We start from the raw sequence: 14,412 nt of genomic DNA on the forward strand, positions 1-14,412 counted from the left end.
TGGAAAAGGTGCAATCTAAGAGAGAGGTGGAAGGTTTACACAACTGTAAGCTAAGATGATTGAGAAGCATACCGTGTGGTTTAAACTAATGAGTGGCATAGTTATATTGATTCAATGGTATTAAAAATAACGTTTTAAAGATATATATACTAAAGTTTTGAACATTTTTAATAAGAATTACTAGCTTTTCTATCGCAACAGAATTATTTGATTAAAAGTCTTGAGCTCTACCCACTGAGCTAACTGTATTGCAGAATTCAATGAAAGTCGCAAACATACGCTGCATTGACCACATTTTATTGGGCCAGGGTCCAATATTGAGCAAATTTAAATTATATGGATGAGGTCATATACCTCATGTGTGTTTGAAATATACATTAAAATATTTTTTAAATTTTTTTTTATGTTTCAGTATAAAAAAAGTTTTAAAAAATATTTTAAGCCCTTCAAATATGTAAAATGATTTTTCTAATTTAAGCAAGAAAAATAAGTTTCAAGAAAGAGGGAAAAAAAGGATAAGATCCTTGTGAAATACATGCATGAGTATTTTCAATAAACGGATAAGCTGGATTTATATATATATATATATATTTCATAGTAATATCTGAAGTTTTTTCAAAGTTTTTTCTTAGTCGAACGAGTAGTTTTTTCAAAAATTTTTCTTANTAAATATCTCATAATGTGTTGCTCGTCTAGCTCAGTTGGTAGAGCGCAAGGCTCTTAACCTTGTGGTCGTGGGTTCTCGAGCCCCACGGTGGGCGTCAAATAGCCTTAATCCAGTTTATCCTTTTATTGAAAACACTCATGCATGTATATATCACATTAAATACAATTATTTATGGCTCCTAAAGTTAAAAATTATGACAAGAAATTTCTTTTAAAATTTACTCACTTCTATTAAAAAATAATTTAAAAATTATATTCGTGTGATACAATTTCTGAAGAAAGGAATTCAAAAGAACCATTTTCATTGTACATAATTCCGCCCCTAACATATACTCCATAAAGGCATATTTTGATATGAATGATCTCACTATAAGAAGTATTTTCTAATTATACAATATATTAAATCATCATAAATTATTTTCGTGTACGTTATCCTTTTTGAATATTAATATTATAATTATTTCTTAAAAGGAAGTTGGGCTACCATATTCATACATTTTTTTTCTAATTCTTAAATATTAGTAAGTAATAAATATCTTATAATATGTTGCCCGTCTAGCTCAGTTGGTAGAGCGCAAGGCTCTTAACCCTGTGGTCGTGGGTTCGAGCCCCACGGTGGGCGTCTAAATATCCTTAATCCAGCTTATCCCTTTTATTGAAAATACTCTTGCATGTATTTCATAAGAATGTTAATTTCATAGTAATATCTGAAGTTTTTTCAAAGTTTTTTCTTAGTCGAACGAGTAGTTTTTTTTTCAAAGTTTTTCTTAGTCGAACGAGTCTCTATCTTCTTATTTTTTGGTGGAAATTTTTACAGCATATATATATATATATATACATATATATATATATATACATATATATATATATATGTATATATATATATATATGTATATATATATATATATATGCTGTAAAAATTTCCACCAAAAAATAAGAAGATAGAGACTCGTTCGACTAAGAAAAACTTTGAAAAAAAAACTACTCGTTCGACTAAGAAAAAACTTTGAAAAAACTTCAGATATTACTATGAAATTAACATTCTTATGAAATACATGCAAGAGTATTTTCAATAAAAGGGATAAGCTGGATTAAGGATATTTAGACGCCCACCGTGGGGCTCGAACCCACGACCACAGGGTTAAGAGCCTTGCGCTCTACCAACTGAGCTAGACGGGCAACATATTATAAGATATTTATTACTTACTAATATTTAAGAATTAGAAAAAAAATGTATGAATATGGTAGCCCAACTTCCTTTTAAGAAATAATTATAATATTAATATTCAAAAAGGATAACGTACACGAAAATAATTTATGATGATTTAATATATTGTATAATTAGAAAATACTTCTTATAGTGAGATCATTCATATCAAAATATGCCTTTATGGAGTATATGTTAGGGGCGGAATTATGTACAATGAAAATGGTTCTTTTGAATTCCTTTCTTCAGAAATTGTATCACACGAATATAATTTTTAAATTATTTTTTAATAGAAGTGAGTAAATTTTAAAAGAAATTTCTTGTCATAATTTTTAACTTTAGGAGCCATAAATAATTGTATTTAATGTGATATATACATGCATGAGTGTTTTCAATAAAAGGATAAACTGGATTAAGGCTATTTGACGCCCACCGTGGGGCTCGAGAACCCACGACCACAAGGTTAAGAGCCTTGCGCTCTACCAACTGAGCTAGACGAGCAACACATTATGAGATATTTATTACATAGAAATATTTAGAAATTATGGGGAAAAATGTATGAATATGGTAGCCCAACTTCCTTTTAAGAAATAATTATAATACTATTATCCGAAAAGGATAACGTAAAAAAACAATTTATGAGGTGTTAATGTATTGCATAATTAGAGAAATTACTTCTTATAGCGAGATGATTGATATCACAATATGTCTTATGGAATATATGTTAGGGGCAGAATTATGCACAATGAAAATGATTCTTTTGAATTCCTTTCTTCAAAATTTATATCATACGAATAGAATTTTTAAATTATCTTTAATTGAAGTGAGTAAATTTTAAAAGAAATTTTTCGCCGTAACTTTTAGTTTTAGGAGCATAAATAAATGTATTTATGAAAAATCCGCCCCCACCACACCGCACCCCTAACCAATATGTAGTGCCAATAGGTGAAAGCGAGTTTCACTAAACATTTTAAACGAAAACTTTTGTAGTTGACTCTCTATTTTTGTAGTTGGATTGTTGTGGGGGTGGGGGTGGGGGCACAACTAAAATAACTTTCATTTTTAATTTATTTTGAATTTTATCGAATTATTTCGTTTAGATATTCAAACTAAATTACATAAAATCAATCCAACTCCTGATAAAATGCTCCAGATTATACACATTTTCATATATTTATTAGATAGTTAAGTGAGCTACTAACGTTGCATGCAATATAAATTTAAAAACAGTTAACGATTAAAAACACATTAAAAAAAATAATTCGAACCAAATGATTGATAGCATTCTCAGTATCATATGATTTTATATAAAAAAAATTCAGTTATACCATGGAAAAAAATGCAATTGTTCTTTTTCCTATTAACATGCCAAATAAGAATTAATTAGTACTATAAAAATCTACAAACCTATAGTTTTAAGTACGTAATTAATATTTTAATAGAGTACTTTAATTCAGCATCCTTTCATTATTTCAATTAATTTTTTTATGGAAAAAGATATATAACTAATTTACAAGGGACCAGATAATAAATTAATAGGTAAAGTTGGCGTATAAGTCAATGAAGCTCATAAATTAATACAAATGCACTTATTAGCTTCCGTTCTTATATCTTCTCATCGCTTAATCATAGAGTCAGAATCTTCAACAAAAAATATAAAATATTAAAAATAATTATACAAAAATAAATTAATAATAACAAATTCACACAATTACACAAGATACAAGTCACTATTTTCTACGTATAAATTTATAATTCTTTTATATATATATATATATAAATGGTTTTTCAACGTTGAAATTCAAATAAACCTCTTACGTTCCCGAGTGTTTGCCTCTTCCTTCCCCAAGTCAAGCCAAAACTCATTTTGTTAACAAAGAAGAAGTCAAAAATATCCAAGGTGGTACTCACGTTAATAATATTCTTTGTACAAATAGTGTTATGCTAATTAGCGCAATGATTTAATAATAATATGATGGCATGGCTTATCTTGATGATACTCCTGAAAATGTAATTTTACTTAACCAAAGTTTATTTTAATAAAATTAAACAATAATCTACTTATTAAAAAATACCATATATTTTACGTATATGTTTATCATATGTTTGCTTTTTTTTTTCCTACTTTTTTTCTAGCGATATTAGATTATTTTTTCTTAAATAGAAAATTTATCGAAAAATAACCTCTTTATCTTTAATTTAGGGAATGAACGAATAAGACTTACATATGCTTCATATTTCCATCTCACTTTATTAAACTAATCTGAATATATTGTTGTTATCCTATGTTTTATAAAGAAAGCTATTTAGAGGTTTATGGAGTTATAATTTTAAGATGGAATTGAGAGATTTGAAAAAAAAAAAATTAATTGATTTGACTTCACTGAAAAAAAATATTACATTTCAATTTGTAACGATAGAGTAGTTAACCAACTAATTGATCCTAGTTAGATTGACCAATTATCCTCCTAATTAATCATGGCATTAAGGTTGCAAATTGACATTTTATTTTGGGATTAATCTCTTACCAAAAAAAAAAAAAAGAGTTTAGGTACATTATAATGGTTACTATACTTTCTAATATTTAACCTTTTTTTTGTCTAAAAATATTATAAAGGACCAATAAATTAAGAGAAACATCATAAGATTTCAAATTTAATTTTAATCACATAAAATATTAGATGACTTCTTTTTATATGATGGACAATAATGCTACAACCTGATAGTTTTGTTGGCAGGAGACAAAGTTGAAACCCTAATTATAAATTTATGGATCGTTAATTCTAATTTTTCTTGAAAATTTATGAGTTCTTATTTAATACTTTAATATATATTCAATAAATATCTAAATAAATATATTTTACGGACTATAACGCTGCACTTTAGCTCCACCACTAATGAGACATATTTATTATCTTGTGAAATAATTGAAACATGCGTAAACTGAATCGAATCAATTAATTAACTATCTGCTCAACTTGAAATCAAGTGTCAATACATCCAATGTGTAGAGCAATGGACTTTAAAATTATCATTTCGAATTACCTTAAAAATAAATAAATTAATCGAACTTTCAACGTGAGCATCGGCCACGAAATGTATCAAAAAAAATCCAAAACATAAAAATCACATTTGAAAATCACCCACCACAACCTTTAAACCCCACTCTTTCTTCATTCCTTTGTAAATCACACAGACAAATCACATGTAGCAAATCAAAATTGAACTCTACAAAAAAGAATGTCTAGATACAGCTGTAAATCATCACCCCACACAGTTCTTCAACTCTACAAGCAAATTTCAATCTAACTATGCCATGGCCAAACAAATTACACTAACCCTTTTCTTGATTCTCTGTATTTTGCTGTCAAGAACAGTTTTTTCTGATGAATTTGTGTATAATGGCTTTAATGGGGTTGAAGCTAGTAATCTTACTGTAAATGGGGTTGCTCAGATTTTAAAGAATGGTGCTTTAAAGCTCACAAATGAAACATCTAGAGTTGTTGGTCATGCTTTTTACAAAAATCCAATTAAATTCAAGAATTCCCAATATGGTAAAGTTTCTTCCTTTTCTACTGCTTTTGCTTTTGGGATTGTTCCTGAATATGCTAAGTTAGGTGGGCATGGTTTTGCTTTTACAATCTCAAGGAGTAAAGAGATGAAAGGGGCTCTTCCTAGTCAGTATTTAGGTCTTTTAAGTTCAAGTAATGTTGGGAATTTTTCAAATCATGTATTTGCTGTTGAGTTTGATACTGTTCAAGATTTTGAATTTGGTGATATTAGTGATAATCATGTTGGTATTGATTTGAATGATTTGAAGTCTAATGCTTCAGTAAATGCTAGTTACTTCTCTGAAGGAAGTTTGAGTAAGCAGAAGCTTTTTCTTCAGAGTGGAAAGACAATTCAAGCTTGGATTGATTATGATTCAAGTAGAAATGTGTTGAATGTTTCACTTTCACTTTCTTCAACAAAACCAGCTTTTTCAATATTGTCTTTCCCTGTGGACCTTTCTCTAGTTTTTGAGGAATTTATGTATGTTGGATTTTCTGCTTCAACTGGTTTGCTTGCTAGTTCACATTATATATTTGGTTGGAGTTTCAATATGAATGGGATAGCACAATCTTTGGATCTTGATTCATTGCCTTTTCTCCCTAAGCCTAAGAAGGATCAAACAATCTTGATTGTAGCTACCGGGGTATCGGCTGTTGTGTTTTTTGCATTTGGACTCATTTTAGCCTTTTATGTCATTTGGAAAATCAAGAAAATAGATGTGATTGAGCCTTGGGAACTTGAGATAGGTCCACATAGGTTTTCTTACAAGGAGTTAAAGAAGGCTACAAGGGGTTTTAGAGATAAAGAGTTACTCGGGTTTGGTGGATTTGGTCGAGTCTATAAAGGAACATTGCCTAAGACGAATACTGTTGTTGCTGTTAAGCGAATACATCATGAAGCAAAACAGGGTCTTCAAGAATTTGTGTCTGAAATCGCGACTATTGGTCGCCTTAGACATAGAAATTTGGTTCAGCTTTTAGGATGGTGTCGGCGAAGAGGTGATTTGTTACTTGTTTATGACTTTATGTCTAATGGAAGCTTAGATAAATACATTTACGATGAACCAAGAGTTACTTTAACTTGGGATCAGAGGTTCAAGGTTATTAAAGGTGTGGCTTCTGGTCTTTTGTATTTACATGAAGAATGGGAACAAACAGTGATCCATAGAGATATTAAAGCAGGGAATGTGTTGTTAGATTCCGATATGAATGGACGACTTGGAGATTTCGGACTTGCTAAGTTATATGAGCATGGAGAAAATCCTAGCACAACAAGAGTAGTCGGTACGTTGGGTTACTTAGCTCCAGAATTAACCAAGACCGGAAAGCCCACGACAAGTTCAGATGTTTTTGCCTTTGGTGCGTTGCTGCTAGAAGTTGTTTGTGGGAGGCGGCCGATTGAGGCAAAGGCATTGCCTGAGGAGTTAATCCTAGTGGATTGGGTATGGGATAAATGGAATGAAGGTGCCATTCTTGAAGTGGTTGACTCGAGATTAAATGGCGAGTATGATGAGATGGAGGCCATAATGGTGCTTAAATTAGGACTCATGTGTTCAACTAATACACCATCTAAGAGACCTAGCACGAGGCTAGTGGTGAGATACTTGGAAGGGGAGGTGACACTCCCAGAGACGCTGGCAGCTCCCGATGAATATGATGGAAAGAAGGGTGGTACTAGTGGTATGGAGTTAGACGACTTCATAGATTCCTATCCGTCTTCGTCTTATTTTGAGAAAGTAAGTACATGGTCATCAGCTTATGACGGTGAAGGCGATATAGATATTGAAGCTAATTCAGTAACGCCATTAACGGATTCTGGCAGAGAGGACAACAGATAGCAATGCAAAATGGAGGGACTATTCTACTTGCCCTCCCAAACTCCCTCCATATTTTAGTAGTACTTTTTTATGGTTTGATTTTTGATTTAGATGTAAATTATGGCTTTTGAAAAGAAAAATGATATTAGTATCAACCATTTCTATGGTTTTGAGAATATTGGTGTTAGTAGGATGTGAATATATTTTTGCAATCAAGACAATTTTGAATCTTGATTAAGCTTTGTCCATTTCTGAAGAATTCTGACTTCATTTGGTTCCTTTTCTATTTTCTCTAATGTTCTTGTTCTCAATCCATCACTTTAATGGCTATTGAGCAAATTAAGTTAGTAACAATCATAACCAAAATGTAAAAACAAAGGCATAATACATAAACAAACACTAATTACTGTATTCCAATTTTGAGAGAGCACATCTAGACACTTCAACATGGTTTCATCTAACAAGTAAGAGGCAGGGGCAGAACCACCTTGGTATAAGGGGTTCATCCGAATCCCCCTTCGACGGAAAATTATACTATTTATACATGGTTAAAATAAAATTTTATGTATATATAGTAGATGTCGAACCCTGTTTAACTACTCCGTATGTCTATTTCTACGAATTTTGAACCTCCTTATTTAAAATTCTGGCTCCGCCACTGGTAAGAGGTACTCCAACTCGTCCCGATTGTGTCTCATATACACTCAGCGCTGACGTGACACATAAATTTTACATGTGTTTAGACGATTATTTCGTAAGTTGGATTATTCAACTGACACAGTGAAGACAAAATTTAAGGTGTTAAGACGTGAATAGTCAAAGTTGAAGTGTTTACTTGTCAACTGAGATTAAATTCAAGTGTTTGTTTATTCCAACTTTGAGAGAGCACATCTAGACACTTCACATGGTCTCATCTAACAAGTAAGAGGTACTCCAGTTTGTCCCTATTGTGTCTCTTATACACTCAGCGCTGACGTGACACATAAATTTTACATGTGTTTTAGACGATTATTTTGTAAATTAGAGTGTTCAACTGACACAGTAAAAACAAAATTTAAGGTATTAAGATGTGAATAGTCAAAATTAAAATGTTTACTTTCTCAGCTGAAATTAAATTAATATAAGCTCCCTTGCACTATAGTTTTGCCATTTATTCTCCCTTCTGTCTTTTCAAGACCTTCATTATATTCATAAAGAAGAAAATAAAAGAATAAAAGCTAAGTCAATAATGGAATTTTATGACAGTTTCTACCAGCTAATTATTATTGTACAGAATCACAAAAATGTAGATAAGATATAAGGTAAAAAAAAAAAAACTTTCTTCATAGTTGTCAAATCTCTTAGTAAAGATTTACTAATGTTGGACGTGCAAATAAAGTTTCATATAAAAAATTGATATGAAAAATAAACTATATACTAAGGTATGATACTCTTGAATGATATGAGACATGTTGGATAAAAATTACACGGCTACTTAGCTCAAAGCAGATAATATCACATCATATTAAAAATAGATTTAGATTGATTTTGCGATGATATTATTTATGTATTTGACCAATGACTACAATGACCAAAGGCTTATATAATCTCCAACAAATCTCTTTTATGTTCTCTCAAATGAATGAGTTCTTTCCTTTCACTCGAAATCTGATATTTACATTGAAAATCGTATATTATAAGGCTCATACTTTTTTTTTTCCGAGGACTCGAAGTCGAAATCTCTTAACGACGAAACATGCTGGTAAATGAAGGGTAAAGTCAAATATCATGCTGGAACATTGGAGAATTTATGGGAGTACTATTTAACAGCCCATGTGGCTTAAAGCCTTGAAAAAGACCAAGTACAAACTCTGCTAAATTTGTTATAATGAACCCTTACAACTAGAAGAAATTACTATATGCAGTAGAACATTATTAGGACTTAGCTTTTGTAGGAGTAATAAATAATAAAGTGGGGGAAAGGGTGTCAAATGGCCGAGTTTAGTTAAATTTAAACGGGTTAATAAAATAAGCGAATTTATTAAGTTGTGGGAGTTGAGATGAGTCAAGATAAGCTAAACACTGGACCAATGCTATTATATATAGAGGCGAACCCAGAATTTGAAGACGTTGGGTGCACCAATATAACTTTAGTCCAAATATAAACTCTAAGATAAACTTAAAATAAAAATAGTGAAATAACTGGATTCAAACTCAGGTCTCGCGAGTGGATTCTCTAACTTGTACCAGCAGCATAATGACACTCTTATGCTTTTCATGGGTGCAGTGTTAATTATATTCTAATTTCTGTAAGTTTCTCTAAATAGATATACATATATATACATGATTTTTTTTTTGAAGTTAACGGGTGTGCGTGTATCCCACCTAGAGAGGTAGGCCTGCCTCTGATTATATATAACATATCAAATAATAAAAAAATTATAAATTAATTTTGATAAGAATTTTTATGAATAGATTTGAGCTACAATTTTAGCTAAATTAATTTAACTTTAGATGGACTAATTGTTCCGATTAAAATAGATTAAACTAATAAATAAACGAACATTAATCTACCTAAATTTAAATGGGTTGACCCGGCTAGATTGCAGTCCCGGCCCATGAAAATTTATCCTTTTTGCAGGCCTTATTTTTAGCTTCAAGTGAAAAAGGGCTTATTTAAGCAAATACTCCCTTTTTATCCTACTATTTAGATTTTGGCCATAATTTTAAAAGTTAGTGCTATATAATATTGTGCTTGAGATTAATAAAATATTAGGCTGTCGTCTAACATTTACAAAATATATAGATAATGGTTTTAACTTTTTTTCATAAATTTTTTAGTTTATTCAAAAAAATAGTCTAAAAAATCTATAAATTGCTAGAAAAATAACGCACGATTTTAATCAATGAAATTTTCAATCTAGACCAACACAAGTGTACGAGGGATTTGGTTCAAGAGGCCTTGCAATAAAACATGAGATTATTTACTAAAACGCTGTGCTAAAAAAAAAAGAGAAAATATGTGAGGTTGATTAAGATGCTATCGAATGAGATTGAATAACGTAAAAAAAATTACGGGATCAAATATAGTTTAACCATTTTTATCAGGCTAAAACATTTATCATATCATATCTAAATATTTTTACATAAATCAGGCATTAAATCAGATATAAATTTAAAATTTGGACAATATGAGTTTTACCTTCCATCGATATGAATCTTTGTTTAATAAGAAGCAAAATTAAGCCCTTGTCGAGGAGACAACTGAGCTTAAGCTAGTTTCAACTTAATTTATCATGAAATGAATAATTTCTTTTGATACCACGTTCTCTCAACTATAAATTACTTATATATTTAATAAATTCTGAATATAAATATTAATCAAAGCTAAATTAGCTAAATTCGTAAGAATGCACATGTGATATTCTAAATCTACCACTATAACACCAATAAAAAAAAGAAAAAAAAATATATTAGTTGGCTAAATTGCCATTTGGAGTTTCAAGAATTGCTCTTTTTCCCCTCGAGATCTATAATTGTAGGAATAAGTGCAAAATTACTTCATTAATCTCAAAGCATAATTGCACTTTACACACTAAAAAGCTCCTTTATTAAGGAGAACCCACCAATTAATATTAAAAAATAAAAAGTTAAGAGGTGTCATTAGAAAATTAATCACTTTTTCTTAGTGGATGAGATATTAAGGAATCTATTTTTCTTAAAACTTTTTCACATGCAAAAGTGGAAAATTAACTACTAAACCATTTCCAAATCCTCCATTATAACCAATTAGATAAAAGAAATTAGTAAAAGTAAAGTAGACACAATCATGATACATTATTCTGTAAAGATAACCAATAAAGATTGAATTTAATTCACATAATTTATAAGAGCAAAATATATCGTCCATACAAAATTATCTATTGTGAATTTTAATATTAATTATTTAAAATTATTTATTAATATAGAAGATTAAAATAAATCTAATTATTTTTTCCTCTATTTTATCCTTAATTTGGAATAAAGATTTAAGTTACAATATACACTGCCATACAGATTTTTTACATTATCAATGAATTTTTAATTCGTGATTACATGTCAATTAACATAAAGGGTTCTCTTTACTTTTAATCTCTCAATTATTAATAAATTATAATTTTAATCCCGATGATATATGATTAAAAATATGCTATTGTAATCCCTTTGCTTGTAAATATTAATAACTTTTCATAATTATAAATTGTTCCACTATATAAATTGCACATATTTTAGGCTAGCATGTAGTATTACTACAAAATAGTTTAAATATATAATATATATTTCTAATTGAAGAAAAAGAACACATTTTTCACTAATTAAAGATTAATTAAATGTGCATAGTCATATAACACAAATAAAAAAATAGGTATTTATCTATAATCGAAAAATTATATCAATGTATAAAACTTAAACTCCGAAATAATAATAATACTTTTTCTCTAGAAAAGTGGAACATGGAGAAACTGGTCATCGAGTACACCCCTTTTAACTTCTTCCACTTCTTCTAAATTACATTTGCAGTTATATTTTTTCTTCCAAAATAAAAACTTTGCTTTAAATTTTTTTCTCACTTTGTTCAAAATCAAATAATTCAGAAGAATATGAGAACTAATTTACATCTCTTGCTCTTCCTCTGTTTGTCCTGTTATCTATCTATCTCAAGTAATAATTCTCTTCCCTATATATATATATTTCCTGTTTATTAAGTCTAGAAGGGGAGCCTTAGAGCAATGATATAGTTGTCTCCATGTAGTTCGAGTCTAGTGGAGGCATGTGATCTAGTAGCTGTGTAATCAGGTACTGATGCTTGCGTCAGGGTAGACTGTCTAGATCACTGGTCCTTCGTTGGACCTAGTGTAAATACAGAATGCTTCGTGCACTGCATCGTTATTTTTTTTGCCTTTTTTTTTTGTCATAGATCAACATGGAAAACTAATTTGTATTATCTCAATTCTATTCATCTTAGATTGTTAAATTGCTTAGAATTATGCCTAATCCATAAAATTTGCATGTGTTTGTTAAATCGCGAAGGGAAGCCTTGGAGCAATAGTATAATTGTCTTTGTATGATTCGATCTGTCGAATCAACCACTTATTTTATACGGGGTATAAGGAGTGGTGTAAGGCTACACTGACGCAATTGTCTACTTATGCTTGTGTCAGAGTAGGCTGCCTAGATTACATGTCATTTCCTTGAATCTTGCGTAAATGCAGAATGCTTTGTGCATCGAGTTGTCTCTTTCATACAAATTGTCTAATGTTGTTATGATATGTGCAGATGGAACTCAATTGATAATAGTGAACAATTGCAAAGAAAGTATATGGCCAGGAATTCTTGGCACAGCAGGGCATGAAACACCAAACAATGGTGGATTTCATCTCAACATTGGTCAACAAGTTGTAATTCAACTTCCTAACTTATGGTCAGGAAGAATATGGGGTAGACAAGGTTGTTGTTTCGACGTAAATGGTAAAGGATCTTGTCAAACAGGGGATTGCTCCGGCCTACTGAATTGTTCAGGGGCCGGAGGAATCCCCCCTGCAACGCTCGTGGAAATGACATTAGGAACTTCAAACAATCCAAAACATTACTATGATGTAAGTTTAGTTGATGGATTCAATATTCCTGTTTCAATGATACCAATTCGCGGTAGCATCGGCTGTGGTGTTGCTGCTTGTGAAGCTGATTTGAATCAATCTTGTCCAGAATACTTAGCTCTCAAGTGTCAAGGCAAAATTGTGGGATGTAAAAGTGCTTGTTTAGCTACTAATTCACCAAAGTACTGTTGCACAGGAGAATTTGCTAGTAAAAACACTTGCAAACCAACCGCGTTTTCGCAGTTTTTTAAGACTATTTGCCCTAGGGCTTATAGCTATGCATTTGATGAATCTACTGGACTTAAGAGTTGTAAGGCGTTGCGGTATCTCATTACCTTTTGCCCTCCTACTTAATAGTATGAGCATTGCTAGTGTCGTGCTAAGAAAATGGACCTTCTACGCAAGTAAGTAACATGTATGTTCATGTGTTAACTCAATGTAAGCAACTTTTTTTTGTCCATTTTTCTTACTAGTCTTGTGTATTGATATGTCTATTGATGAACAAACTATTTCTATCAAACTACTAGACTTAGAGTTGTAAGGCGCTGCGGTATCTCATTACCTTTTGCCCTCCTACTTAATAGTACGAGCATTTCTAGTGTCGTGCTAAGAAAATGGACCTTCTACGTAAGTAAGTAACATGTATGTTCATGTGTTAACTCAATGTATGCAACTTTTTTTTGTCCATTTTTCTTACTAGTCTTTTGTATTGATATGTCTATTGATGAAGAAACTATTTCTATCAAACTACTAGACTTAAGAGTTGTAAGGCGCTGCGGTATCTCATTACCTATTGCCCTCAGACTTAATCGTATGAGCATTTCTATTGTCGTGTTAAGAAAATGGACCTTGGACGTAAGTAAGTAACATGTATGTTCATGTGTTAACTCAATGTATGCAACTTTTTTTTGTCCATTTTTCTTACTAGTTTGTGTATTTATATGTCTATTGATGAACAAACTATTTCTATCAAACGACTAGACTTAAGAGTTGTAAGGTGCCGCGGTATCTTATTACCTTTTGCCCTTGTATTTAATTGTACAAGCATTTCTACTGTCGTTTTAAAAAAATGGGCCTTGGACGTAAGTAAGTAAATGTATGTTCATGTGTTAATTCAATGTATGCAACTTTTCTTACAAGTCCTTGTATTGATCTTGTCTATTTATGAACAAACTATTAAAGAGTTGTTAATAGTACTAGCATTTCTTCAATCGCATTAAGAAAATGGACATTGGACGTAAATAATATGTATGCTGAAGTGTTAATTCAAATTGTGTGCAACTTTTTTTTTTCTTTCCTTTTTATTTGTAAGTCTTTTTCGAAAATGTTTTCTAAATCAACTCATTTTCGTCAAAATTTAGGAAAATGATTTCGCTTAAAAAATTAAGAAAAACATTTTCCAAAACTCTTCTCCAACTTCAAATTATATTTTTTTTGGCAAAAAATTTAATTTTAAAAATATTTTCAATTTCAAAATATATATTTTTCACCGAATCCCTGACCCCCCTCCCAACCCACCCACCACCCCACCCAAAAAAATTTAAGTTCGTTTTTAA

The 14,412-nt window shown here is 30.8% G+C and overlaps 2 protein-coding genes and 2 non-coding genes across 4 annotated transcripts; 3 read left to right on the forward strand and 1 right to left on the reverse strand.

Annotated features, from left to right (window-relative positions):
- The first annotated feature begins 1,215 nt into the window (after nucleotides 1-1,215).
- On the forward strand, nucleotides 1,216-1,288 carry TRNAK-CUU. The gene has a single exon. It is a non-coding gene; the product is annotated as a tRNA-Lys (tRNA).
- Nucleotides 1,289-1,772: 484 nt separating this feature from the next.
- TRNAK-CUU lies at nucleotides 1,773-1,845 on the reverse strand. Its single transcript has one exon. It is a non-coding gene; the product is annotated as a tRNA-Lys (tRNA).
- Nucleotides 1,846-4,984: 3,139 nt separating this feature from the next.
- Nucleotides 4,985-7,497, forward strand: LOC107018696 (L-type lectin-domain containing receptor kinase S.4). The gene has a single exon (XM_015219242.2). It carries the CDS (start codon nucleotides 5,190-5,192, stop codon nucleotides 7,260-7,262), a length of 2,073 nt encoding a protein of 690 aa, XP_015074728.1. The 5' UTR covers nucleotides 4,985-5,189; the 3' UTR covers nucleotides 7,263-7,497.
- A 4,279-nt stretch (nucleotides 7,498-11,776) lies between these two features.
- Nucleotides 11,777-13,397, forward strand: LOC107020007 (thaumatin-like protein). Its single transcript, XM_015220352.1, has 2 exons — nucleotides 11,777-11,921; nucleotides 12,537-13,397. The coding sequence occupies exons 1-2, from the start codon at nucleotides 11,861-11,863 to the stop codon at nucleotides 13,208-13,210; spliced, it is 735 nt and encodes a 244-aa protein (XP_015075838.1). The 5' UTR covers nucleotides 11,777-11,860; the 3' UTR covers nucleotides 13,211-13,397.
- Nucleotides 13,398-14,412: the final 1,015 nt, after the last annotated feature.

The sequence above is a fragment of the Solanum pennellii genome, chromosome 5 (assembly GCF_001406875.1).
Source record: "Solanum pennellii chromosome 5, SPENNV200".
NCBI lineage: Eukaryota > Viridiplantae > Streptophyta > Magnoliopsida > Solanales > Solanaceae > Solanum > Solanum pennellii.

Bases quoted from the DNA above. Each gene is read 5' to 3' on its own strand.
- LOC107018696 (XM_015219242.2), top strand. From the start codon at position 5,190: ATGGCCAAACAAATTACACTAACCCTTTTCTTGATTCTCTGTATTTTG.
- LOC107020007 (XM_015220352.1), top strand. From the start codon at position 11,861: ATGAGAACTAATTTACATCTCTTGCTCTTCCTCTGTTTGTCCTGTTAT. The intron at 11,922-12,536 runs GTAATAATTCTC...TGATATGTGCAG, and splicing joins CTGTTATCTATCTATCTCAA to ATGGAACTCAATTGATAATA.